The following is a 26,667-nucleotide window of genomic DNA, read 5'->3' as shown; positions in this document are numbered from 1 at the left end:
AGCTTTCCTTTCTGCCACCACTCATTTGCTCTATGACATGGAGCAGAACATGCACAGTCAGTGACTATGCCTTACTGACGTACCTTGCCTGCCTCATAGGCGTAACCCTTAGAAGGATGGTTTTATGAAGGAGCTCTCTGTAGCTTGGCTGAATGTATCTTCTTTCCTTTCTGCTCCTCCCGTGTAAATCACCAGAGCAGTTGCTGGTTTGGGGCTCATAGAAGTCTCTCCTCCTTCTGTTTGGTCAGCTGTTTCTTTTCACTGAACTCCTGTCTAAACAAGCCATGAGCACATGCACATCTGTTTTCTCCTAAGTTAGATGGCAGGTGGGGTGCTCTGCTTTTCCTTGTAAATACTCTGACATTCCTAGGAAATTTGGGTGGCTTCATGAGAAAATATGAACCCCTTATAGCTAATCCACATAAATGCTCTAACTTGGAAATGTTTCATAATTAAGGCTAAGAAACAAACCAAAGCATTGGCTGTTTAAATGATGGGTGTCTGAGTACAGTTGGAGGGTGTCTGTGGCATGGCAGATCATGACAGAATGGTCTGCTATGACCATGCTGTTTCTGGGCAGGTTTTCTGGTACTCCTCTGTCAGGTGTTGGGCTGATGTCTCCTAGAAAAGTGATTTAAACACACAAGACCACTCTGCCAGTGTATTTACTCTTAATCCAACCTAATTACTATATTTGACTTTCCATAGTTCACAGCAAAAGTCTTAGAATAGTGATTTTTATAAGCAAGTTTTTCAAAGGAGGCATCAAGATTCAGGTCTCTATGGTAAAAAATTAATCTTGAAATTTCCTGAAGGAGGTCGCTTTTTGGCATCATCCTATTTGAACTTGTTTCCTTCTTCGTGAAGTGAGAAGATAAGAATGGCCACAATGGCCAGATGGATCTGTAGTGTGTTCTGTTGAGCTCCATATCCTGTCTCTGTAAGTGATCAAAATAAGATGTCCAGGAAAAAAGTATAAAATAGAGCAAACATATAGCGAGGCTTCTCCTGAGCATTCTGTCAGCTGCCAACAATTTGTAGCTCAGACGACTCTTCAATCAGAGAAATCTTTTAAATACAGTTGTTGTTAAATATAGGGCTGCTTCTCAAGCCCCGGGGTGGCAATAGCTTTAGACTATCTTTTCACTAGTATGTTTGTTTCCAGAAGTAGAGCTGTGGTGGGGCTATAGGGTTAATGAGCTGCTCAAGAAAGGGGCATGGGATACTGAAGCCCTAACTCCTTATCCTGGCTTTGTCTCATTTATTGTCAAGAGTGAATCACACAGTGTCTCTGGGTTCCCTTTCTCTGTGTGATAAGGGGAGTACTGACCTAGGGATTGCATGAAGCATGGTGTGAAGATGCTTGATATGTTAAAGGATGTCTCATTTGGTCCAGAAATAGATTTAACAGTAGGATTCAGAGTCCATTCCCTCTGCCTCCCTTCTGCACAATTACTCGTCTAGGTCATCTAATCTTTTAGGAAAGGAAACATTTCTTCTATTCCTCCAATGGAACTGCATGATTAGCAGTTTCCACTTAAGGAAAATACTTAAAAATTAGTTATGCTGCTGAAACTTTACAATCTATTAACATTATTTGATATTATCTGTGTCACTGATAGTTTTGTCCATCTCTAATAAAGAGCTATTAAGAGTTTTACTTCACAGGAATTCAGACAAAAGGCTTTGTGATTATATTTATTCTTTTTTGCCCATCCATGCACTGAATGTAGTGATTGTCATTGGTTTTGTGTGTGTTAACCACAGCACAACTCTTCCCATGTCTTTTTTGTTTGCTAGCTTTTGACAGCATTCACTTTTTAATTAGAGCTCCATTAATTAAATGGAACTAAGGAAGTAAACCAGCACACAGACTACTGATGAATAATTTAAACCCATGTTCAAGTGCGTTAGAGCCACATCCTGCCAGGTTAGTTCTAGCCTCAGTGGCCTTCCTAAACTGTTGTGCTACAGAAGGCTAGTCCCCTGCATCTTTCCTCAATGTGTTCTGTGGCAGCAGTATTCACAGCAGTGTGTTCACCTTCATCTCCTTTTTTTGCTTAGTTTACTACCTTCAAGTCAGCTGACCCTGGAAATAAATTGGCAATCTTGTAAAAACAGTGGACACTGAGAATTTTGAATGGCAGAAAAATGATGCCCATGGGGTTAAGTTTAGGGTTCTCTCATAAAAATAACCAAAATCTGTGTCATTAAACTCTGTACAGTAAATCTTACTTCTAAAAATGGGACTCAGACTCTCCAGATTAATTTGATCCTAAATCCTCCTTTATTGAATTGTTGGGACAATACTTTTTAAACTTCTTAAATTTCAAGTCTTTGAAAAATGCAAAAGCTGTAGAGTAATTCAGCATTCCACCTCCACCCAAGCTTGTGTGTGTCCAAGCCTTTAGTGGCTTAGAAACAGCTAGTATGTTCCTGTGAAAGAGAAATGGTAAAGTGTTGGGCAGGTATAGGTGTATCCATGAGCTTCTCCAGTGTTGTTCAGGAATTTTTTTTAGCCAAAGAGAGTGTTTTATGTTACTGTTATACAATTGATCAGTACTCCTGAACTAATGGAGTTGGCTTGTTCATTGAGAAGGGGTACCTTAAAACTGTGATTATCTCGACCTATATAGAGATTTGCTGCAGAGAACTGCTTAATCCTCCCTGATTACAGGATGGGATGTGTAGACCTCTCCAGTCTCTTTGGCTGGGATACAGCAGACACCCACCAAAATATGAAAAAGGGCTAAAAGTTTTTTCTTAATACCATACATACTCACAAATGTGCAGGGCAAGCAAGACTTCTCCTCCATCTTTCTCATTATTTTTTCTACAACACACACTTCTGAGGTGCTGTGTTTCCGGTTGTACCTGCTATGTGATTGCCGAAAAAAGATGCCAAATGGAGGCAGCTGCAGACTCCAGCCCTGGGAAGAAAAATTGCCCGTACAAAGATCTTTCTATAGTTCTGCTGCTCTTACATGCCTGTGGGACTGGTCTCTGTAAACTGCTAGTGAAATAGTGCCACTTTTGAACAGATCAATAGGCTCTCACACAGGAGGATGCCATTCTTAGGCGTGATTGTTAGACATCAAAAAATAAAGACATGACAGCCTGCATCTATGAAGGCAAACGTAGGTCAGCCTTGACTTTTAGCACCATCTTGTTGCCGCTGTAGTCCTGCTCACTTTCTATATATGTGAGGATTGTTTTGCTGCTGAAGATTGTGCTGTTAATTGTTGTGAGCAATGTGTATAAAACCATTAAACCTGGATTTTGCATTTGTTTCCCGTTAAACATTTGATAAGCTGTAGTTTTCGGTGTTAGGACATGCAAGAAAAAGTTCCTAGCAGGGGAGACAGTCTTTCCATCTCATCTTCTGGTTTCCTTCCCATTCCATTTTCCCCTCTTATGCTTACCTGTCCCCACCCTCACTGCCTGCATAGGAGGAGCACTGTATTTCCTGCCCAGCCAGCCAACCTGGGCTGGAAGGCAGGAGTCTTCTAGGTGACCAGAAATAGCCTCCTGTGACAAGAGGCAAAGCATTTGTGATGTGCCTCTGTGCTCTTGCTGAGAGGTAGTGGGAATACCAGTGGACCTACACAGTGGTGGCGGTGAATCCTGGCCAGTTCCAGTTGCATCTTGCTGCTGGTTTGTCCTACATACTGCTGGAACTGTGATATCTCTCAGGCCCCTGGTGTCAGTGGCTGATTGTGAGATTTAGCTGATACAGATGAGTGAAACCTGAAGACTCCCTGAGGACTGTACACCAGTCTTTGGATGTGAAAGATCAGAGGATTTTTACAACCCTGGTTTCAGCTGCCTCCTCTGAAGAAACAATGAAGAAGCTTTCAGGGCACATTAAGCCCAGACAGAGTGCGGTATTACAGAGGTTCCAGTTCAGGCAGCGGGCGCAACTGCCAGGTGAAACTTTTACAGCCTTTGCTTTGGCACTGCAAGAATTGGCATCAGCCTGTGCTTTTGGCTGTTGGCAGGAAGAGCTGATCCTGGATCAGCTAATTGATAAAGCAGCAGACTGGCGAATTCGGGAGAAGCTCTTGATGGAACTTGATACCTTGACTCTGGCCCAGGCAGTGGAGCTGGGGTCGCAGATGGAGAGAATGTTGCAGAAAACTTGCCCCGCGTTTATTTCAGTTCGGACAAAGCAGTGGGAGAACTGGACCGGCAGTAGTAAAATCTGGAAGATAAGAAATGATAATTGCTGTCATCTATGGTACTGCCAGGGCCAGAAAATATCCCCAGCCCTCACAACAAAATATGACCTGGAGAAGCAAAATCAATTCATCCCATCTTGTCACAGCCCAGTGTCATCTGTACCAGTTATGAGGAGGCAGCACTGGGGCTGGCAACTGAAATGTCTTACCGCTTCAACTGCAAAACATGGGAGAGTCAGGAGCTTCCAGGTAGGCTGTTGATTGCAAAGTCACTGGGAAAGAGTGACAAAAAAGTGAACAAGAGTACCTGGGTCCAGACTGTTCAAACTGTCGGTCTGTTGCTTATACAGAATCCTAACTCTAGACTAAGTTGCAGTCCTCCAGGTTATACTGCAGTACTTGAATACTTAAATAAAAACCTTTTCCTTCTGGAATGAAAGTATTGGCTGCATGCTGTTACATACTATGACTTTTGCTTTTTGTCTTTTACAATACTTAAATCTTGCATGAAGGCTTTTGGTGAGGTCTTAACAATTGTGGAAGCGATGTCTGTACTGGTTCTGGTGTATCGATGTGTTGGCTGGAGGTTTCTACTAAAAAAGCTGACAGGGAAATAATGTTATTAATGGAGTTTTGAACTTGGTACTAGGGGAGGCTATCTGCTGCCTGAAGTAAATCTTCATAACCCTTTATAACACATAGGAACAGAAGTCATTTCTGTAAGAGCTAAAATTTGTGGAAGCCTCCATTGCTCCATAGCATTGTGCTTTGGAATATAATGATTGTGTGATGAAGCATCAGATTTATATAGATATCTGTAAATAAAGGTAATGAATAATAACATATAAGGAGGGGACAGGCCAATGGGCATCATAGGTTTAAGTCCATATCTGAGGTACCTGTGAAATAAGATTGAGTCATAGAAGTTCTGCTGTAACGTATCTGTCCACAGTATTCTGCTCTGTTTTGGTCTAAACTTCCTACTTCTATATAGTGGCAGAAGAAAGGAGGATCAGTTCCTCTCTTCCTTTTTCTCTTTTTTTTTTTTTTTTTTAATTTTGTGTGTGTGTGTTCTGTTTGTGTGCTTTTATTTTTTTCTTTTGCATTAAGAGACATGACTTCAACAACATCTTTGATTCTGACAATCACTCTCTACTTGATTTCTCTCTAGCAGATCAGTGGAACTAGCCATTTGTGTAAGATAATAAGGTTGGGAAGAAAGGAAACAATGATAAGGAAACTTGATAGAGCCAGATCTGAGAAAAGGACAATTGTTAGCAGAAGTGATAGTAAAACAAGTGAACCCAGAGCACAGTCTATATGGAATTGGGCTCTTTTCAAACAAGGTGATCATCATTGGGCTGCACAGAAGTAAGCTGAAGTAGCGTCTCTATAAAAGACTAATAGGAAGTAGGGTTTGTAAGTGGTTTTAAGATGTTTCTACCTGTGCTGCTTCGTTTGTCCTTGCCAAATTCCGTGCCATGAGCTGAACAGGCAAGCTGCATCCCCTCACAGCTGCCCTGTCTTCCCTAAGGCAATCATTTGTGATTAGCTACCATAATGTAATTAAATGTTTAGGCTGTCCTGAGCAATTGAAAATTGCACCTCTAATGCCTGTTATTAGTGCTATTCCTGACAGGTAATGAAAAAAGTATTGAGGTTAAAAATGTCTGGTGCTCTTTGCGTATTCAGCATTGAAGCAAGTGAAAAGGCTGACTAAAGAGAAATGAAGTGTTCTGAGAAGTACTCTGACCTGGAGTAGTGCCAGCAGGATCTTCAAAGACTTGAAAATGTATGATTTGCATCTTTTGTTTCCTTTTAAATGTCACTTGATCTTTGTGGTTAAGAGCAAAGTTGAGGTCTGTTTTGTTAACTCAAGTTTACAGCTTTTTGGATGTTCATGCAGATCCGTATGCCATTTTTCTTGAACTGACCTTAAGATGGTATCAAATGAGACACCAAATTTGCAAGATTTCTTTGATCTGATGCTGGTTCTAAGTCACTGCTGTGCCAAGCAAAATCATTAGGTAGGAGGCTATAGTTACTGTACTCCTGATTCTACAGTGCTGAAAGCTGGAATTCAGCTTAAAATGCATATCTCTCTGTTTGAACTGATAAGCTTCCAAATCTTTCTGTGTATTCAAGTTAGCACTGGCTAGGTGAGGAGTGGATGGAGTGACTGGATCTTGCGCCCCTCTGACTTTGTATTCCCTACCGCATGGAGTGGGTATTTGCTAGGTAGATACACAGGGTAGTCTGGGAGTCTGGGAACAGCTGAGGAGTGAATGACATGATATAACCACACCCACTTCTGCCTCCTGCCACAGTCCTGCTGCCCTGGATTTTCTTCTGCAAGACCTTTTTCTCCTTTCTGCACATTGCCAAGTTGGAGAAATTGTGATGATCTATCGCAGTTTCTCTCACCTCCTCTAGCTCTCTCTCAAACTTTACAATATGGAAAGCCAGATCCTTCTGACTGAACTAATGAGTGACGTGCTCTTGAAGTCAGCACTTTTATTTGGGTAGCAGTTTCTGCTCCTTCTGTTTTAAAAAATAAATTACTGCTTCATTGCTAAAGTTTAGGGAGGCAAAAATAAACACTTCAGCTGCAATCCTAGAATCTCCCTTGGTATTAAATAGGTGTGACAGACCAAGGAGCAGTTCCTCCATCTGAAATGGATATCATTTGTGATCCTAGTTAGGTATATGTAGTGCTCTCTGCCAGTGGAAGAATCTCCACCATGCTAACCATTTTCCCATGAGCTAGAGGCACAACTCAGATTGTAGGGCAGATGTGCCTAGAGGGATTGTGCCAAAAGATCTAGGATATGGACAACTTCTGTCCCTTTTGCTTACTTCTTTATCATATTGCAGTTTTGAGGCTTCAAATAAAAAACTTAAATCATAAGGACTGAGTGGTATGTACCATTTTGCACATGTGAGGTCTTTTCTAGGCTAAGCAATGGGTCTGGTTCTTTCAGTCTTTTCTCATGTCATGCTTGCTAGACCTGTCATCTCTTCAGTGGACATTTCTGGGCCCTTTTTGAGTGGGCGCCTGTAGTTGCTGAGAGCAACACAGGTTGCTCGTAGATCTGGATTGCTACAGGAGTTCTTGCTTATGGCTGCTCTTTGGTGTCACCTCTGTTATGGCATATTCCCCTGGGCCTGTGTATCACAGTAAAATAACTGAATGAGCATCTACAAGTTAATAATTACTGAATTAGAGGGCTACAAGGAGCCCAAAAAAGTCTTCTCATCTGTCCTTCCACTGGAGATCAACTCTACCTGTGGCATTCCTGTCAGATGTGTATCTAATCTGGACTTAAAGACAGAAAATGATGGTAAGTCCATGCGATCCCCTAGGCAATCTGTCCTCGTTTTTCATTGTCCATACTGTTGGTGGTTTATTGCTTTTCTCTAACTTCAGTCTTCTCTGCTTCAGTTTAAATCCCTTAATTCTTGTTTTATCTGTCATATATTTGGAGAGAAGATTACTACCTTGTATCAGTAGTTAAAGACTGTTTTCACATTGTATTGTCTCTCTGAACTACACACTGTACTTTCAACCTTTCCTCATTCTAGCTGAGGCCTTACCTGTGCCAAGCTGAGGTTCCCCATGCCACTGTAACTACTGTATTGTTTTAGCCATGTGTACTGTTGGGAGTGTCAGAAAATCCCTGGAAGCCGTTTATATGAATGATGCAGGAGTCTTGTGACAAAAGCACAGTTGGTAGTTATACTAACTCACCCATTTAGTTAGTACATCTAACCTAAATCAAATCAAGTAACATCAAATGAAGTCGTTACTGGGACAAAAGGTTCCTGAGAATGGATAGGATCTCAGTAAGAGAAGGGGGCATTTTGGGCACAGATTCATACAACCCTTGTGGATCTTGAAATATAAGGCAGGGCTTATGTGACCTCAATTAATCTCATGAGTCAAGAGATTTCATTCTCCTGTGCCTAGTCACTTAATCTTGTATTTATAGTGCAGCTCTAAGGTCAGGAGGTGTTACCATTGTTTTACAGAGGAGGAGGAACATAGGTGAAATCAGGTATCTAAGGTCAAAGAAGGAAGGCATTAACTGGATACTGAGTAGCTACACACAAAAAAAAAAAAAAAAAAAAAAAAAAGCACCTGATTCACTTCCTAAGCCCCAGAAGCTGAATGGATTGCATCCACATGTGATAGTATGCAGTATACTTCAGCTTCAGTCCCGTTCTGAAACACTGGCAGACACTCAAGAAGAAAGGCTTACTCTTCCTTGCAGTGTGCCATGTGGACATAGAAAGGGTTTGAGCTTGAGTAGGAGCAGTGCACCCTGATCACACATGTTTCAGCTGTAGATCAGGCCCGGCTTTGATGCAGTTCTTGTGCCTATAGCGATGGTGTTAAAATACCTGTAAATAGCCCTTCTACTTTGTGTTATGTAGGAAGAAAAGTGGAAACAGTGAGCAAAAACGGCCTTTGCAAATGGCACAACTTCATGCAGCTGAATCCATGCTCTGCAACAGCATTGCTAGCTAAGTTTTTCTTGAAAGTTATTATTTTATACAAATTGGCATGTTATTTGATCTCTTCTGCTTTTAAAAGCTCATTGAGAAGATTTCTCAACCACTGAAAGGAGAGGAGGAAGGGAGTGAGCAGATTATTGGCACTGGAATATCTCATGTCACCCAGCCTAGGCTAAACTCAAAAATGGTGTGAGGATGCAAAGTTGTGCTGGATTCAATTAACTTCCTGAACTTGTGAGCAAGACCTAGCCTGTCCGTGTCCCATGTCTGAAAATCATCCTTCCCATGTTCCTCGTTTTACTGCTGACTCCAGATCTGACCCAGTCTGTTTGTAAGAGCTGCCTTTGGTTGCAAAGCCTGTCAACTGAGTTTCTGTTTGTGTAACATTAGCAAGAGTCCAGAGTCCAGGTTATACCCTTCAGGGCAACTGTGTAAGAAGAAACTACTAAAAGGTCGGTAGGGGCAGTTGGGGAGGGGAAATCCACATGTATTTTATGCATATAGGGTGATGTGGACAAGGAGTTAACCTGAAGATGAAGGGCAATGACAAGAAAATGAGGAAAAAACCTTGCCTATCAAAAAGGCCAGTCTGACTTTGTTAGTAAAGCTTTTACTTAAGGCTATCAAGAACATGCAGTTAGTAATGGCAAGTCTGGCTGAGACATATGAAAGACTAATGCTTTTATTATTCATATCTCATGACTGGGGTGCATGTTTGACTGAGTGTTCCATGGAGCCCCAATAAACTCATCCCAACAATGCAAAATAAAGTACCATACTTTTCCTCCATATTTGTTCTTTCTTCCTACTTATTTTCTTCTCCTTGATGCCTATCTCACTTCTGCCTTCCCCTTGAGACCATTCTTCCTTAAAATGCAGTAAGAAAGAGTCTACAAATGCATGATGTGCATTTCTGTTCTGTCAGCCCTGTAAGTCCCCAGCTGATGTATATACATATACCTTTTAGTCATGTCTCTTTTCTTACTGCCCTTGAGGTTTTCTCCTCTGTTTACATAGTAGTCCTCAACCCATTAGGAGACCTCAACGCTTAGGGAGGCATTAGACTCAACAGAGAAATGAAAAGATAAAAATAATGAGCAGGGACTGAGATGGTTGAATTCCTGGCTCCACTGCAGATGCTGTAGTATGACTTGAGCGAGTCATTTACTCTGAATCTGTAAAATGAAGATAGTACTTCCTCCCTCTCCCTGTTTCCCTGCCTTTATCATATGTAATTAGACTATAGACACTATGAGGCAGACACTCTCACCGTGTTTATCCAGCACTTAGTACAATTAGGCCATGGGCTTTGTAGTATCTGAGAACTCAGCAGTACGATGTGCCAGAGGAAGGGTGTTTGCTATAATAATATCGCAACAGGCCTGATAAAAAGGAGCAGCATGACCACAGAAATATTAGTTCAAAAGCAAACAACATAATCAAGAGGGAGATAGTGTGGCTGAGTGTATTGGGCAATTTGTGATGATGTTTCCACCAATGGTAGGAAGAGGTCAAGAAAGGCAAGATTTTGTATCAATCACTGCCTTTTATCTTCCAGGCTCCATATAGGCCCTTTCTTTCCAAGTGCTCTTTTAATTAACAGTCTCAATTGTAACTGTCTGCAGACTGGTTTTCTTGATTAAAAATAGAAAGCCTATGGTTCTAAAAATGGGCTGATTAGCTTATGAGACAAACAAGCCATGTATCTCATAACTTTGTGCTTGATTTCCAGCTTCATTGTAGTCCCATACTTGGACACTGAATTGCCACTGAGGGAACATCAGTGGATGTCTTGTGGCTACAAGTGCACATGTGCACACATACACTTAGGATTTCTTGGACCGTTCTTTGTCTTTAATGGAGTCTTTTTTCTAATAGCTTTCTTCTTCAGAGGAGTTTTTAAAGTATTTGCTCTCTTTCTGCTCCTCTGATTCAGCATTCCTTCCATAATTTCTCAGTGGCACTCAAGAAAACAGAATGGCTTCTGAAAAAAAAGAATCGAGTTTAACAAAGGTAAATATGTCTGTGCTAAAGTGTACTCCCCAAAGAGTGATTGCAGCAAGTTTACAGTGGAAGGACAAACCACCACAGTACACTCTGCCTGGTCTTCTAGAGTGGAAGTCTCCACTTATTTCACCAGGAATCCTAAAGGTTCCCACTCAGCTAAGTTTTCAAGCTTAAATGCTCTGAAGGGAAACTAACTGTGAGTGCTGTGTTCATTTAGCTGAGAGTAGCAGCCAAAATGTTCTTTTAAAGAGTATACACTGGTAGAAGGATGTTAGTACTTGAAGCTGCCTAGCTGCATAGCCCAAGAGTTCAGCATGGGCACTGTCTTTGGAGGAGGATTCACATAGTTTCTGGGTAGAAATTTTGGTCTGTGCAGAGCTGAGTGTTGCTTCTGCCTGTACAGCTTCAACCTCATGTAAGTGCATGATTACTCTCTCTCATGTAAGAGGAAGATTAATGGTAAAATTCAGACAGTGGCAGACGTACATTTGCCTCCATGACTCTGAGGCAAGAGCTTCCCTATGGCCAAGCAAACTGAATTTCCATTTTAGCACAAAGTGTTTTCACTGAGGCTTAGTCCCGTTTCATGGGGACAGTGTTGTTACCTGCCCATATCTTTACACTGTATCATCTTCAACATGAACACAGCAACTTCTGATTTTTTTCTTCTGGGGCAGTCCTGAGCTTTTCTCTGTTTATAAAAATGGAGGGAGGGTGTGAGGAGCGGAGGAAGAGTATTGACTTGGTATTATAAGGCAAGCAAAATATATTCCTGTTTTCATGAAAAGATAATCAGAAATCTGATAATGTCAGCCTTCCATGTGTTGAAGGCAGAAGTACAATGAAGCAATATATTCCCTTTTAAATTTGCCAGCAGAGGGAGTATTGCAGCGCAATGAATCCAGGTAGTTTCAAAGAACAGGGAAGTTGCTTGAGTCTGAATTTTAGCTGTTCATGTTCCAAATTTTATTTGACATATTATATTGTTGTGTTGACCAAATAATGATCTTTTTATATTTCAGAACAGTAACAATATTAATTATTCATACAGTTTAATACTTTACATTTCAAGAGTGAATGTACATGGTGCTTTGGCCAAACTGTACGATTTCTTTTGGTATAAATAAGCTGTCAGTTTTTAATGTACTTGTGAGAATAAATCTACAAGTATTTTCATAATAGTTGTGTCTGATATTGCTGCATTGCTAAAAATGTATTTCTCATGCAAACTGCAGTTTGTAAAACTAAATGGAAGAAATAAACCACAAATACAAGATACAGGGAGCCATGAACATTTCAGTTTCGTGCAATCATATTGTACAAATGACATATCTTGCGTATTTATCTTCTACTTAAGACAATAAATCTTTAAGCCTCTTCACTGCCTCACCTCTTCATCTGCTGGGCAGTCCTTATCTGGCTGGAGCTGAAGCAGCGCTGAGGAATGTGTTGGTGATACACTTGACCTGCAGCACAGTAAGAGCCTGGAATGCAGCTTGTATTTATTAAAGGGAGCATGTATTTCTCTGTGCAAGCAGAGCCTGACCAGGCACCTCAGTGCAACCTCTAGATGGCACCCAGATTATGCATTGTTACTAGAAACTACTACACCTTGGCCAACATGTTTTATCTTGGCCAACATTTCTGCTAAACTGTATGTGGTCGGAAGAGTGTTAATGTCAAAGGAGAGACATAATGTTTTTGGCTTTGGGCTATAAAAGTGTGTTCATGTTGGAATTGGCTTGTTGAAAGGAATCAGAGAAGCTGTGTGGAGTGCAGCAGGCCCCCTGCTTGTGGCATTTTTCTGCTGATGCAGTCCTGTACTTACCAAGTGTCATGAGACAACGTCATGGCGGACGCCCAAATTTACCTCTGGGGCCAGGTTATTGGGGTGTAATGTTGAAGCACTCACGGAACAGAAACAGAACACAGTCACTCAAGCTGGCAGGAGAGGAAAAGGCACTGAGGTTTTGGCAGTTATGATGCTGTTGTGATGTTTAGATATTTCACTGGTTCTGTGCATTTTTTTGCCATTGGTTCCAACCCCTTCTCCCTCTTGCCTTCATCTGGCACTACCACCTTGAGTGATAGTAGCTGCCAGAACCTTATGCAATTGCTGACATGGACCTGCTGATTTTGGAATTGATTAACCATTTGGAGGGTTACCAGTGAAGGCAATAAATACACCTAGAGCAAAACACTTATGCAGAGGATGTCTGTATGTTGTTTCCTCATGCCAGTAGTTGTTAGTGTAGAGCAAGTTCTCACAAATCAACAGAACTGGCTTTGAGATGCTTTTTTTTTTTCAGTAAAAAGTAACTGCACTGTTTGGGAGCAATAAAAAGCTTGTCCATCTCTTATGGAAGAGGGAGATACATTGTTTTAGTGACTATATATGCACGGTTCTGTATATAAAAATGATATGGCTTAAGGATGGAGTCACCTGCAAATAGTGCTGCTGCTGTGTGTAATGATTATGAAATTCCTGTGTATTAATGATTAATGAAACAACTCTGTCACCAAACTGCTAAAGGACTTAGTGCCAAAGTTACTTTTGGATGCCTGTGCATATCTGCACTGACTGAAGCAAGAACCTCCTGGTGAAGTTCTGTTTTCCTCATCCATATGTGAATTTTGTTTCCTCTTGTGCAGTTAAGATGCACATTTTTGTGCCCTGCTTCAAAAACTGAATATCTTTTGCAAGTAAAATGTCATCATTCAGTGGCTATAGAGCACTTTCCTCACTACCTGCAGAGGGTTTCATTTCTGCTGTCTTTCAGAGTACCTGACGAACTGCCTTTTCTGCACAGAGCAGAATCAGTCTGAAGGTTCAGAACCCCTGCTGACAACAGCATCACTTCTCAGCAATCCTTATCAAGGTGCAGTGCTGCACCTGCTCTTATTCATACTGTTTTGCTCTTTATAAACACCTGTAGCATCTATCATATCCAGTGAAATGACAGACAATTCAGTAAAAGTGTTTTTCTGCTGACTGAGAAACCAAAGTTCTGTCTGAAGTTAATGTCTTTAAATCTACTCCTTACCCATTAAGTGTAGTAAGGTTTGTTTTTACAAGGAAGTAGTAGAATGAAGGCTTTGCCAGTGTGCCCTCTTGTCCATTTTCATTCTCTTCCTTCCATTATTCATGATGAAGACAATTTAATAAAAGGACTTAGATATCTGGATTTGATCAGGAAGATAATTTGAGGCCTTGAGGACATTATGTGGCTATCTTATGTGATGTTTTCTTTATAGTTTTGAATCTGAATCTCTGCTGGGTCATTTTTCAAGCCCCAGTAGATCAATGCAGAGGGATTCTGGAGAGGTTGCAGCTACTGCTCTGTACCCTACACTGCCACCTCCTGTCTAAAGTCCTTTCCCAGTGGTAGCTTTTTTGGTGAGCTGGTTGTATCAGCATTAAAGAGCCTTACCCAAGCTCTGTACTTCTCTATTATGTGAACCCTAAAAAACACAAGTCTGGGCATGTGGGAGGGCTCTCCCAAAGAATTTTATGTTTTCTCTTCAGAGAATAAAACATTACATGTGAATTTATTTGCCACACAAAGTCCCCCTGAGCTAGTCCTGTGGCTCTTTATACGATAATCCAACCTCTGACTTGCATCCAGTTTGCTTTAAGGATTTCTGGACATGCTTTGCATTTATTTAAGTATGGAAGAGAGTAGGTAAGTTGAAACCATTAATTCTGAGTCTTTATCTTTTCCACACATGTGTTTGAAGTGCTTTTTCTTTATATATCTGTGGTGACTGAGGTAGTGTGACTGGTTCCCTGGGATAGCAGCAGTGCTCCATTGTTGCCATGAACCAGTTTTGAACTCTGTGACAGAACTTCTTGTGAAGGGAACACATTTTGTGCTGTGCTTGCCTTAAATCCAAGAACGTAATTTAGTTCATAAGCAATTTCTGTCACTGTTCTTCTGGAAAGACTGGGTGGTCTTAGATCCTCCCAGGCATTTCCAACTTGGCAAACATTGAAGTTTTTAGAAGTACCATTAACATAGGCAACTTTTGCCAGCCCAATTGGAGAGACCAAGGCTTAATAGGACCTTGAGGCCAGACTCCCCTCTCTCTCCAAGGCTGTCCCTTTTGGAACAGAGGTGTATCAAAGGTGCAGAAGGAGAAGCTGGGTATTTCAAATGCTGTTTCAGCTGTAAGCTGAAGGAGGGTAGATTTAGATTTGATACTAGGAAGAAATTCTTCACTATGAGGGTGGTGAGGCACTGGACCAGGTTGCCCAGAGAAGCTGTGGATGCCCCATCCCTGAAAGTGTTCAAGGCCAGGTTGGATGGGGCTTTGGGCAACGTGGTCTGGTGGAGGGTGTCCCTGCCCATGGCAGGGGGTTGGAACTAGGTGGTCTTTAAGGTCTCTTCCAACCCAAACCATTCTATGATTCTTTAATTCTTTGAAGTCTGAAGCAGCTGTATTAATAATCCTATGTTGCCAGTAAAGTGACCAGTTTCATCCACTAGTGTTGTCTACCTTTCTCTTTCCTCCCCCTTTTTCAGTGGCTATATTAGCAATGCCCTTCTCAAAGACAGCAATGGAGAGAGACCACATAGGTAACCCCAGCACAGAGTACTGAAGTAGGCACAGCTGAATCCTGAGTGCCCTGAGCTCACCCATACTTTAAGCAGGAGTTGAGAGCACACAGCATGCTGCAGAATGAGACCATTTGTAAATGACACCCTCATGCCTACCCTGGGAATTGCACATTTCCTTTACGTGATGAGCAGGGCTGAAGCCCACTGAGAGAGGATAGCTGGCTTGCTCTCACCTGTGTTAATGGAAACTGCATCTTAGTCTCATCACCCTGCGAGTCAAAGACACTGGCCTATACCTTTCAGTCAAACAAGGTGTACAGGGAGATTTATGAAATGTATATTAATAACTCAAGAGTTGTTGTTACCATCACCTATGGAGAAAACAGTTGTCTGAATCCTTTGAAATATCAACTGAAAATGTTTTCATGTTGTCTTGAGTTCAGGGAAAAGCTGTGCCGATATTCCCTGAGCTGGCAACGAGGTAGTAACTAGGGTCAGGTGCAAGTTAGTGGGAATACACATCAGGCTGGCTTAAGGAACTTGCATTCAAAGTAAAAGCAAAGACCATGTAAATGGTGAGATTCTTTTTCATGGTTGTGAGAGTTAAGAAGAAAATCTTTCATTAAAAGACTAGTTGAAGTGATACAATTGTTTAACCTATCCTACCAATCATTAGGCAGAGAAAATTAGGAAAACACAATGTCTAAGAAGCTCACAATTGTTGCAATGTAATCTTGTTAAGTGTGAGAAAACTATGCAAATACAGAATCTAATCTAGAGAAAAAAATATACATGACGGCCCCACTAAATAAAATTTTTTTATAAGACAGGTGTGGCTGGGCCCATGGGAGCAGATGTCACAAATCAGCATTGTCAATCTCAGTTAGAGGGCAACTTGGATGGAAGGTATCTTATGTTAAGGAGATAGAGGTCTTCACATATGAAAGTCGCAAGTTTTATTTTCCTGGTGACTTTAGCTTGACGTGATTATGTATGGCTGCATCCAATGACAGCAAGACAGATCAGTAACTTCAATTTCATGCTATTTTCTTGGCACATTTCATAGACAGTGAAGAAACCACAAGCGAAAAACAGGCTTGGGGAGCTTTGCTTTGATTTGGCTATTGTCTGTGAAGTGCAAAAGCCTTATTTCAGAAGTAGTTTCTTTTATATTTATTCCAGGCTTTTTTCTTCCAACTGTTTATCTGCTTTGAGATTGAAGACAAGCCTAAACACACAACTCTGTCCATGGGTGCTGACCATTTTCTCAAGAACCCTTCCCAGGAAAAAGCCATAATTTAAATTTTGAAATTCTCAGTGTAATCTCATGGAAATTAAAGACATGAGATTACATGCTGTTGTCTGATCAGCAGCCTAGTTGAGGATCACTGCAACATGACACTGAGAAGTCAAAGACACACAGAGGCAGGTAGAAATGGCACCATCTGCATGTTGTTTGCCTTCTTAGGACTTCTTCCCTGGTCACCATGGGAAATTCAGTGGGCTCATGAATTTCAGGTTTACTAGAGGTGAGGTCAAGGCTCCCTTGTCTGTTAGGCAGAGTTTTGATAGACATAGCAGGAACTGAAGCTTCTATGTCCTCTCCCTCCTCAGGGCAACTCCATCCCAGGGTAAATCTGGTACAGTGGGCCCTGCCAGGCTGATCCTGACACCAGTTCCTCCCCTTAGCAACACTGGGCACATGTGTTCAGTCCTGGGCCCAGTCCAGGAATGATAGTTGACATTAATTGGTGCTCTTCATACCTAGAACATGTTTCCTCACTTCCCACAAGGTATGGAGGCAGTTCTGGGGACTCTGCTTCTGCTTTAATTGCATAATTTTGTATAATACCCATTAAAAACAAATAATGAATTTTGGAGGGTGTCACAATCTCAATATTCTGACATAGCTGTGTTTGGAATAATAGATGGACTGTAAGGGATCTCTGCCCTCATTTTTTTTTTTAATTTAATTCATAATTATCCTTGGGGACAGTTGGGCATCTTCATTACTTTGTTCCTACTTGCCTGAACAGTTTTTATCTTAGTTTATCACCATCTGTAAATTTGTGTTCAGAACATTGTTGAAGAGGCAGCGCTGTTACTGCTGAACAGCTGCTGCTGTACTCACTGCTGTGTGAACCAACTGCTCGCAGTTTATGCTGCTCGATCATTATGTGAAATGCTAGTCTGTGCTGCCTTAATGCTGGTCATTTCTGTCCTGGTGATAGTGGGATTTGACATTATTAAAGGACCTCAATTACATGTATCACTGAAAGGACACATTGCTCTGCTGGTTACGTGACTCATGTCTCAGTTATAGTGCAATTTGGTCACGTTTAATGGTGTGAAAGTGATTTTGGACTTGCTTTAAAGCACTGAATCCTCCCCCTCCCTCCTCCATTCAATTTGTATTTTCCTTCTTCTGTTGAGAGAAAATACTGATCTTCTTATTGAGACTCCATTCTGGAAATAACCCTAGTGCCTTCCTTTTTCCTATTTATCCTCTATGTTTTGAAGTCTAGAATCAGAAACTCTGTGACATATTCTTTGATGTGATTTGGAGTTTGGCTTCCCATGTGAGGACTCACACTTCCTCTGTGATAAAGCACCCTGGTGAAGGTAACATGCAACTCAGGCCAAGGGACCTTGTGTTCTAGTTTGATGTTCTAGTAATATTCACTTGTGGTTTGGGTGTTTTTAGAAATTACTTTCATTGTTTATTATCTCATTTTTCAGATTTTGAAATGTGCTGATCATTATTGTGATGATTGTTATCAAAACCTGGCTAAAGAGGCATCCAGCATTAGGGTTAAAGGCTGCCATTTATATTTATAAAGCTTCTTATTCTAGATATTAGTGGCCTGTGGCTGGAATCAGCTAAATATTGTTGTTGGGTATATTTGTAGAACTTCTTACAATAGCTGTACCTGAAGCTGACAGACAGCAAGTACTATTTTTACCTCAGGAGAGCTTGCTGTGATTTCATTTTCTACTTTAAACTTGAGAAATATCCAGACTTCTTTCTGATGGTTAAAGAAAAGAAGACTGAGACTGTCCCAGGGTAGCTGTCTGGGATGAAGACATTTCCTAATATTGACAGTGTGGTTTTGATCTTTCTGCTCTCAGCCACTGATTTGGATGTACTCTGATAACTGATATACGTAGTGCTCCTGGTATAAGCCTTCTACAAAATGAGATCAAAGACTACTTTCACCTTTTCATTCAGGCTTTGGTATAGGTAGTATCCAGTTATTCAAGTGCACAACTGTTCTACATATATTCATGTCACATTCCTGTAATTTGGACAGTAACAATTACTTCTTAGGTTTATCACATAAACCTCCTCCTCAGATTTGAAGATGGATTCATTAGAGTGTTTAGATCTACCGGTGTAGACTATTTGACTTATTTGAATGTGAAATGTGTCTTGGTATTGGGCTATGAAAGATACAGCCAATAGTCAAATTTTGGGCTCTGTGTAATTACATATTAAAATGGAAAAAAAAAAATTAAGAAACAGTGAGAAATAGAAAGATCTCAGGTCCATCAATAAGTAAAATATCAAGTATAACTTCCAAAGACATTAGTGTGTATTAAATTAATTGTGTTCCTAAGTCCCTTTTCTAATAATAATTCATGCCACCCTGCTGCTGTGGAAAATCATTGCTAAATCATCCTTTTCTGTTTATTGATAGACCCCAGAGCCAGTTGAAAACTACATCAGTGAAGGAGAGTTTGAAGATGATCTCAGTTCTTCTACCCCAAGCACAATAGAGCTGGAGATACGTGGATCCAGCCAAGAAACAGATGAAGATTATTTTGAGACCCTGTCACATCAGAGTGGATCTTTGTCAGATGTAAAAACTGAGCCTTATGAGAGTGCATCAGACACAGAATCTGTTTCCAGTGATGTAACTGGGGAAACTTGCTTGGATTCAAACTGCCTTTTTACTGAAAAAAAAAATCTGTGCTGTAGTCTTCCTAAAGCAAAGGCAGAAACAACCCTCCGTGAACTGAAGTGCTCAAGGGAACTAGAATTTACCCGGCAGGTGCAGTTAGAAGTGTCATCCAAAATAAAAGCAGCACCAAGCAAAACTGAATTTTGTGTACCAACTGCAAAGTCAGAAGGTGAAGAATTGGGTCATGAAGAGCTAACATTAACTAGTGATATTTCCAACAGAGAGAACCAAGTCAGTGAAGAGGGCACTATATCACAGACAAATAGAAAGTCTGTAGCAGTATTGCAAAGTAAAGCAGAGTTTGAAAGCAATAAAGTGCAGTCCTGTACCAACTCAGTACCTACAGAAGATGATGTTACAAGACAGAAGGAACAGCCTGCAGTATTAAGCATTGCTTGTTTCAAAGCAAACTCAGAAAGTTGTTTGATTTTTCCTGAGGTACAGCAATTTTCCTTCCAGTCAGATGCAGCGTCAAGCTGTAGTTTGCCTAATCTTCATTTTAAAACAAATGGACCTAGCTGTAAAAGTTACACTGAGACATCTGACTATAAGTGTGAATTAACTTCTATGTCCAGTATAAAATGCAGCAGGAGGAACTCACTTGACAGTGATGAAACTACAGGTAAAAGGATAAAACATGGAAGTACAGAGACCATGTTGACATCAGATTCATTCTTTTACCAGAGTTACTTCAACATTCAAAAATCTCAACCACCACTCACAAGGTCAGAGATTACAGAAAGTAAAACATGGCACAGTGTACCTGAAAATATCAGTGCTCAAAGCAAGACAGAATATGTGGGGAACTGTGTTCACCTGACAGACAAATTTAGATGGTCATGTTCCAGAATACATCAAGGGCTGGATTTTGAATACACTTGGAAAAACTTAGGAAGGCTACCTGTAAGCCCTGAAAAGGCAATAAAAATAGAAGATGAATTTGGCATACAAAGATCTCTTCTTAAGACTGACATAGACTCAAATAAGTGTCAGCTTTCTCAACCAGCAGGCTCTCCCCAGTGCGTTGATTATTATTTGCACTCTAAATTGGAGACGTGTGGCCTTAGCCCAGAACCAGTAGGCACATGTGCTGACAGCTTACCTTCTACACAGATTGATGCTTGTGAGTGTGTTCCAAAACAAAAGGAGACTTCATTTGCCCTGGACTGTGAGCCAGTGATCATAAATCCTGAAGAGCTTATAAAAAGTGACCAGTACAAGGCTCAAAGAGACCTGGAAGCAAACAGATTCCCTTGTGATACTGATGTTGAATCTGGCCTTGCTGACACTGAGAACCTAGCAGCTTGCCATGTAAGTTTTCCTGCTGTTGAAAACAGAGATTGTGATTGTTCTGTAAACTGTGTTTCTACCCATGGTAGAATACAGCAGGAAAGTTTGAAGGAGAATGGCCTTGAATCTGGACTGTCCGATATGGAGATTGTGGTAGGGGAAAGATGGGTAGATGATTCTTCTAGCCTTGACTTTGGTTGGAAAGTCCTGGAAACCAGATTGCAACCAGGTAGCAGTAACAATTGGGAAGAGCACAAAGAGTCAATGCAACAAAATACAAGTTGCAAAAATGGTGCCTTAAGGAGTCACTCTGAGCTAGTAACATATGAACATCCTACTTATAAAGGAAAGGATGAAGACAGTGTCTTTGCTTTTGAAATGACCCCCAGATCAGATTATATAGGCCAGAGAAAGCATTTAATGACTCTTCCAGAGTTAAAGCCTGCCCTAATTATAGTATCTGTAGAGCAGAAAGGATTACAGTCCATGACACTGAATGATAATCTTCCTACTAAAGTGGTAACTGGAACATTGAGAAGTGTAGTGAGCAAGGATCTGATGTCTCCTCATACTGTCAGCAAAGTTTATGATGAGCCAGAGAGAGTTCTGAGTGAAAGCTGTAGCTGTGAAGAACAAATTCTGGCCACCCACCTCATTTGTGGTAGTGCAGAGGTACTCCCTGGTGGAGATACAGCTGAAGAAAAAGCAGAAGTTTCAGAAGAGAAAAGAGAGGAAACAGATGCAGTTTCATCCTTAGGGTTCACCTGTAGTAATTCCACAGTAAAAAGTGCAAAAGTGGAATTTGGGAGTGTTACTGTACCACTGGGCAATGATATACTTATTGCAGAAAGTCAGGCAGATCAACGTGAAGAAGTGCTCTTAAAATCGCATAGCAGAAGTGGTGTTATGATCCATGAGCAAAAGCCTTGCAGAACAAAGACTGATTTTGAATTAGAGACAGAACAGTTCAGAAAGTCACAGGCTGAAAAAAGAGGTGACCAAGTGTCTAAGGAAGAGGAATTCAAAGCACATCAACGCAGAGAGGAAGGCTTATATATAACTAGTGCAGTAACACTGGAAACATGCAATGTAAGCAATTTGTGTCAGGGAGATGGTGCTGATGTTGACCTTCAGGGGCCCATCATCATCTCTGAACAAGCACTAGGCAGGCAAGGAAGTGAATGCTCTAATGGCTCAAAGGAACAAATAGGTATTTGTGAAGAAACTTCTCCTAGCGAAGGAAAGGAGGATTCTCCTGCAGAAGACACAGCTAGTCCTAGCAAAGACAGTACACCGAATCTAGATGTTTCTGATGTCTTTAACTGTTCTGTGAAAAGAGAGACCCGTAATACTTGCATGCTGGGCCTAGATAATATAAGTACCTGCAGCACTAACAGCGAGGAAATGGATGAGAGCTCATTCCATGTCCTGGGAAGTAATAGCAGCCTCTATAAAGCTGTGCAAAAGCCAACAAAGAATGGGAATAGTGGGAAAGCTTCCAGGTTTTTAGTATTCTCAAAAATGACATCTTTCAGGAAAACTAAACCTGTCACAGCAGAAAATCAGGCAAGTAGCAGCTTTTTTGGCAGCAAGGCAAAGATGGAAGAACTGGATGCTGGGAAAGAGGATGAAGACACTGAAAGTTTACAGTCTTTCAAAAGTTGTTCATCTGGTTCAGCCTTCCACAGGAAGGAAAGCTACGCCTCTGAGTACTCTGATGATGATGATTTATTCTATGAGAGACCTGCAGGATTATTCAACAGAATGAGCCTGAGGAAGGCTTCTGGCTCTGGTCGGATACTGATAGAAGATGTAGATACAAATTCAACTTCTCCCACACTGGCGGCTGTCAAATATGCAGATCAACAAGTTTCAGGTTCATCTGAAAACAATGACAGTGAACCTGTGGAATACTCTGGGATTAGAAAATCATTGCCTGAAAATGAATACAAAAGAAACAAAAACCCCGAGGGTAAGAAGTTCAAGACAAGGTTGGCCTTAGCACACAAATCCCTCTCAAGCCTATTTGAATCCAAATCTCCAGAAAAGGAAAATACTGAGCAAAGCTCAAGAGTATCACTGAAAAATGAAAAGGAGAAAGCCAAACTTCGCCAGAGCACCTGGAAAGCTTTTCTAAAAAGCAAGGAGGCAGATGGACTAAAAAGGCCTGTCTTAGCAAGTTTATCACCAACACAGGAGAGTCTTAATGCAACTAGAAGCCATGTAATGAGAACATTCATAGAGCGACAGGATAGTCCCGATGGACAGACGTTTTTCAAAACAGAAACAGCTAATGGCTCCTCAACAGACACCAACTTTTTTGACACCTCTGTGGAGCCTGTTGATGTCTCTTCACCTGCAGGTATGTGGAGAAAGCAAATACAGTCCCATGACCTGGGCTTCAGGTACTCACAGAGTTCAGACTGTGATGAACAACAGGAGGCTCTGAGCAACAGTTTAAATACTTCTCTAGAGGAATACTGGATGAAATCTCCATTTAGCCCCACTGACTTGCAGTTGCCATTTAGTCAGTCAAGTCCTTCATGTCCCCAGCTGTCAAATTCTGATGGCAAAGACATGCCTTGTAGGCCCATGAGTCCGAAACCACAGAGTCCTCGATCCACTTCTCAACACAAGAGCTTCCGTTATCCCGGAAGAATATGTGCCACTTCAATGATCTCTCTTGGGAACAGCTCTGCAGTTGAAAGCAATTTGGAGGCTCCTGAGAGACCAAAGACACTGAAACCCAGAGGTAGTCTCTTACTTTCTGTACATTCGTTGGACAATGAATACCAGAGGGATGACAGTGGCATAAGCAGTCAATCCCAGATCAGCTTAAACACAGCTTCTTCCATTAGTGACATGCTCCGAGATGAGGTGAGTTGTTGTCTGGGAATGATCACGTGGTGGTTTGGTTTGCAGTCTCTTTTGTTTTAATATGATTTAGGAATTCCAGTGAAACTCTTTAATGGTTTAGTGAACACATTGGTTAGATGGGTGCATAAATACTCTCTTTGTCTAAGATAGGTAGCACTACTTAATCTTTCTGTTTCTGTTCAAGACTATATGAATTGATGCACTCTTTAAGGGAGGATTTACCACAAAAATGTAAAGGAATGGAGTCATCACAACAGCGCTACTGCATAATATGCTTCAGAGAGATTATACAGATGTGACCCTGTTCAACTCCAGTTTTTACCTGGGTCTTACCCCTCTAAAGATAAGGCAGAATCGAGCCTTGTAACTGGTGTATAGTAAATAAATTTCTCAAAGCAAAAGGCAACATAGAAATCAATTCCCATTGCTAGCAGTCACTTTTTAAGAAGTAAATTCTTTCTCTTTAGACAATGAGTAAGCTGTCTTTCAAAGTACCATGTGTTTTTGCAGTCACCATAACTACCCTTTGATTGCCACTAGGAGTCCTTTTCTGCCTTTTCTACAGTGAACAGAAAAAACCCATGGAGCCAGGGTCTCCTTTTGATGTTGCATTGTATTCTACTCCTGGTAACACATTAATTTCCTTGTGATAGGCTGGATCTCACAGAAAAGATTGTATCTTCAATAGGGATTTTTTGGTTGGCTGAGGTCTTTAAAAGCAGAGACTTCCTCTGTCAGTAGGCCTTTAATCCCAGAGAGGATTTCCCGAGTTGTAAGTGACTCGGAGTTTTGGAATCTCTTTCAGTGGCTAAGCACAAACCACCAGAGTGACTGAGATTGATCTGTTAGCTGACATCCCAGGACCTGGCTTGATGATGCTACTTTTTCAATATTGCTGATGTTGAGTTTTGACATTAAGAAATGGGCAAAATAATTTTGTTGAGCGGATTTTCAAAAGTGGCACTTGTGAGAGGGTATGAGATTCTGCATACCCCAAGCAGACATTTTTCAGAGAGTTCATGAATCTGGAACTGCTTGATCAATTCTGCAGCTGAGTGCTGGTTGTGTTCAACTCAAATGGGCACAGCTTTTGCTGCTGCTGCTGCTTTTTGTCTCTCACATTCCAGGTTACATTAAAGTTTTAAGATAGCCTCCAAAATGGTCTTAGCTTACCCTTTCTCCCTATGTTTTTTTATAGAAACTCCCTATGTTTTTGTGTAGAAACAAAGAAAAGTTGGTTGGAACAGATCTTGGGAGATCATCTAATCCCACCTCCTTCTTCAGACAGGACTAGTGACAACACCAGAAAGACAAAAACATGACTTTGTCTAAACAAGTCTTGAAAATCTCCATTGCTGGAGATTTCACCTCCCTGCTGGGAAGGGATTTTGGTTGATTGGTTTGGTTTTTTTAGCTAGTGGTGTCTGCAATCTAAAGAAGCATGTGGGTTGCAGTTTGAGAAGTGAGGGCTGTAGTGCTGGAATTGCTGTGGGCAGAAGGGGAAGAGAATTTGCTTTATTCTCTTCTATCCTCTGCTTTACTTGAAAATCTTTTGTTTTCATGGGCATCAACTTAACTTACAAACTTAATACTGGACACCACATTCCTAAAAAGATACTGCAGTGTTACACCAGACTAGGGAAATGTTAGATGCTTGGACTATACACACTGTCAATAGATGAAGCCTCTCAGAATATGAATAAAATCATTGACCTGTAAATGATTACCCAAAAAAGCATCTAGAAAAGAGTGGAGAGATGAGGCATGTGTAAAGCCCTGAATAGGCAAGCCCACATCCTATAATGTAACCATTAGGAGCAAATAAATAATTACTTAAATTAATTGCTAGATTAAATAATTTAAAGAAAACCATGAAAAACTTAAATGGTGTCTAAGCCATATAAAACCAGTTTGATTTTCCTGATTGTTCTGGAGGCTGCAGAATATGCTATCTGAAATAGGATAAATGCAGCTGGAGCCTGGAAATTAATGTAAATGTCCCAGCTTTCAGGACACAACATCTAATCTCTTAAAGCAGATAGGGCTTTTATTTGTTTCCATTTTCATGACATTGTGAAATGAAGTAGAACTGCACCCTGGGTTTTGTAAGTGAAGTTGTTTTCTCAGGAATCTCTGCAATACAGCAAGAGACATTGGGCAAAGTACATTTGCAGTGTTAAGTCTTTCCAACATAATTATCATCTAAACACTAAGGATGGTCTTCCTTAAGTGTGTTGCTAAGTAAAAAGGTCATAAATTAACAGTGGATTTGAAGAAAAGTCCTTTTCTGTTCCACATCAGTAAAGACATTATTGTACAACAAATGCATAATTGTGAAGTTCCTTGCTCTCCCTTCCCAGTGTGCCCTGCAGTATGGGGATATGTATGTATTCCCCAAGCCCCCAGCCAGGTATTTTTCCAGTGGTATCAGCTTTATCTGTGTTATAGTGCTGTACCAAACTGCAGTAGATCAGCTTGCCCCTGATGCCTCTGGCTACCACACTGGTAAGTAACCGTTCTTAGCCTGGTGGACCACGTACCAGCTCCTCTCTCATTACCTGCTAATGGTTAACATTCTCCAAGTTATATCCTGGACAAAGATTTTATGCTGAAAACAGCAAGACAGAACGATTACCAGTTTGCCAATGTGGCAGGGCCTTCATTACATATTTAATTAATGTGACTGTTTGTGGCATGATTTTACTTACATAATTGTGTTACCCAGCAGGCAAGAGTGAACTGTCCTAATAGGTCACATGTTTAGAATCTGTGCAAGTTCTCCTCCTTGCTCCTCTCCAATACGATGGGGTTAGGCACAGAATACCAGCAGGATACACTTTCCTTTTTGAATAGCATCTAGTAGATAAGGAGTGTTTCTAAGCTGTGATATCTCTTGCCAGTGGCAAAGAACAATTGATCTGGGATTGTTGGTTAATTGACAGTAGATAGGAAGTGCCTGCAGTGATTCAAGGGTTGTTGTATTTGGGTTCTTCAAATGAACTGTGAGGAACTGGAGAGATACTATTGTCAGGACACAACATTTTCTTGGCATGAAAAGAGACTCCTGAGATCATTCATTCCTCAATGTTGTCATCTCCCACCTTAAATATTATTGATTGTAAGACTGATGCTACATGGAGTGGTAGTTAGATGCCTGAGGGCATGCTTAATTTCAAGTTGTTCCAGTATAAAAGCTGTAATTTTGTGCAACCACTCATCAAAAAGCAAATGAGAGTGAAGTGCAAAGCTGTGCGATTCCTCACTCTCAGCCCAACATCA

The 26,667-nt window shown here is 41.0% G+C and overlaps 1 protein-coding gene across 1 annotated transcript in view; it reads left to right on the top strand.

The window, feature by feature from the left end:
- Positions 1–26,667, top strand: part of ARHGEF4 (Rho guanine nucleotide exchange factor 4) — a 221,747-nt gene that overhangs the window by 78,443 nt on the left and 116,637 nt on the right. Inside the window, exon 5 of the mRNA XM_075760875.1 lies at positions 18,958–23,388. Coding sequence (XP_075616990.1) covers positions 18,958–23,388 — 4,431 coding nt within the window. The remainder of the gene's footprint in view (positions 1–18,957; positions 23,389–26,667) is intronic.

The sequence above is a fragment of the Balearica regulorum genome, chromosome 9, assembly GCF_011004875.1.
Source record: "Balearica regulorum gibbericeps isolate bBalReg1 chromosome 9, bBalReg1.pri, whole genome shotgun sequence".
Classification (NCBI taxonomy): Eukaryota; Metazoa; Chordata; class Aves; order Gruiformes; family Gruidae; genus Balearica; species Balearica regulorum.
The sequence above is the reverse complement of the archived record's forward strand: the minus strand, read 5'-3'. Positions and strand labels throughout refer to the sequence as shown.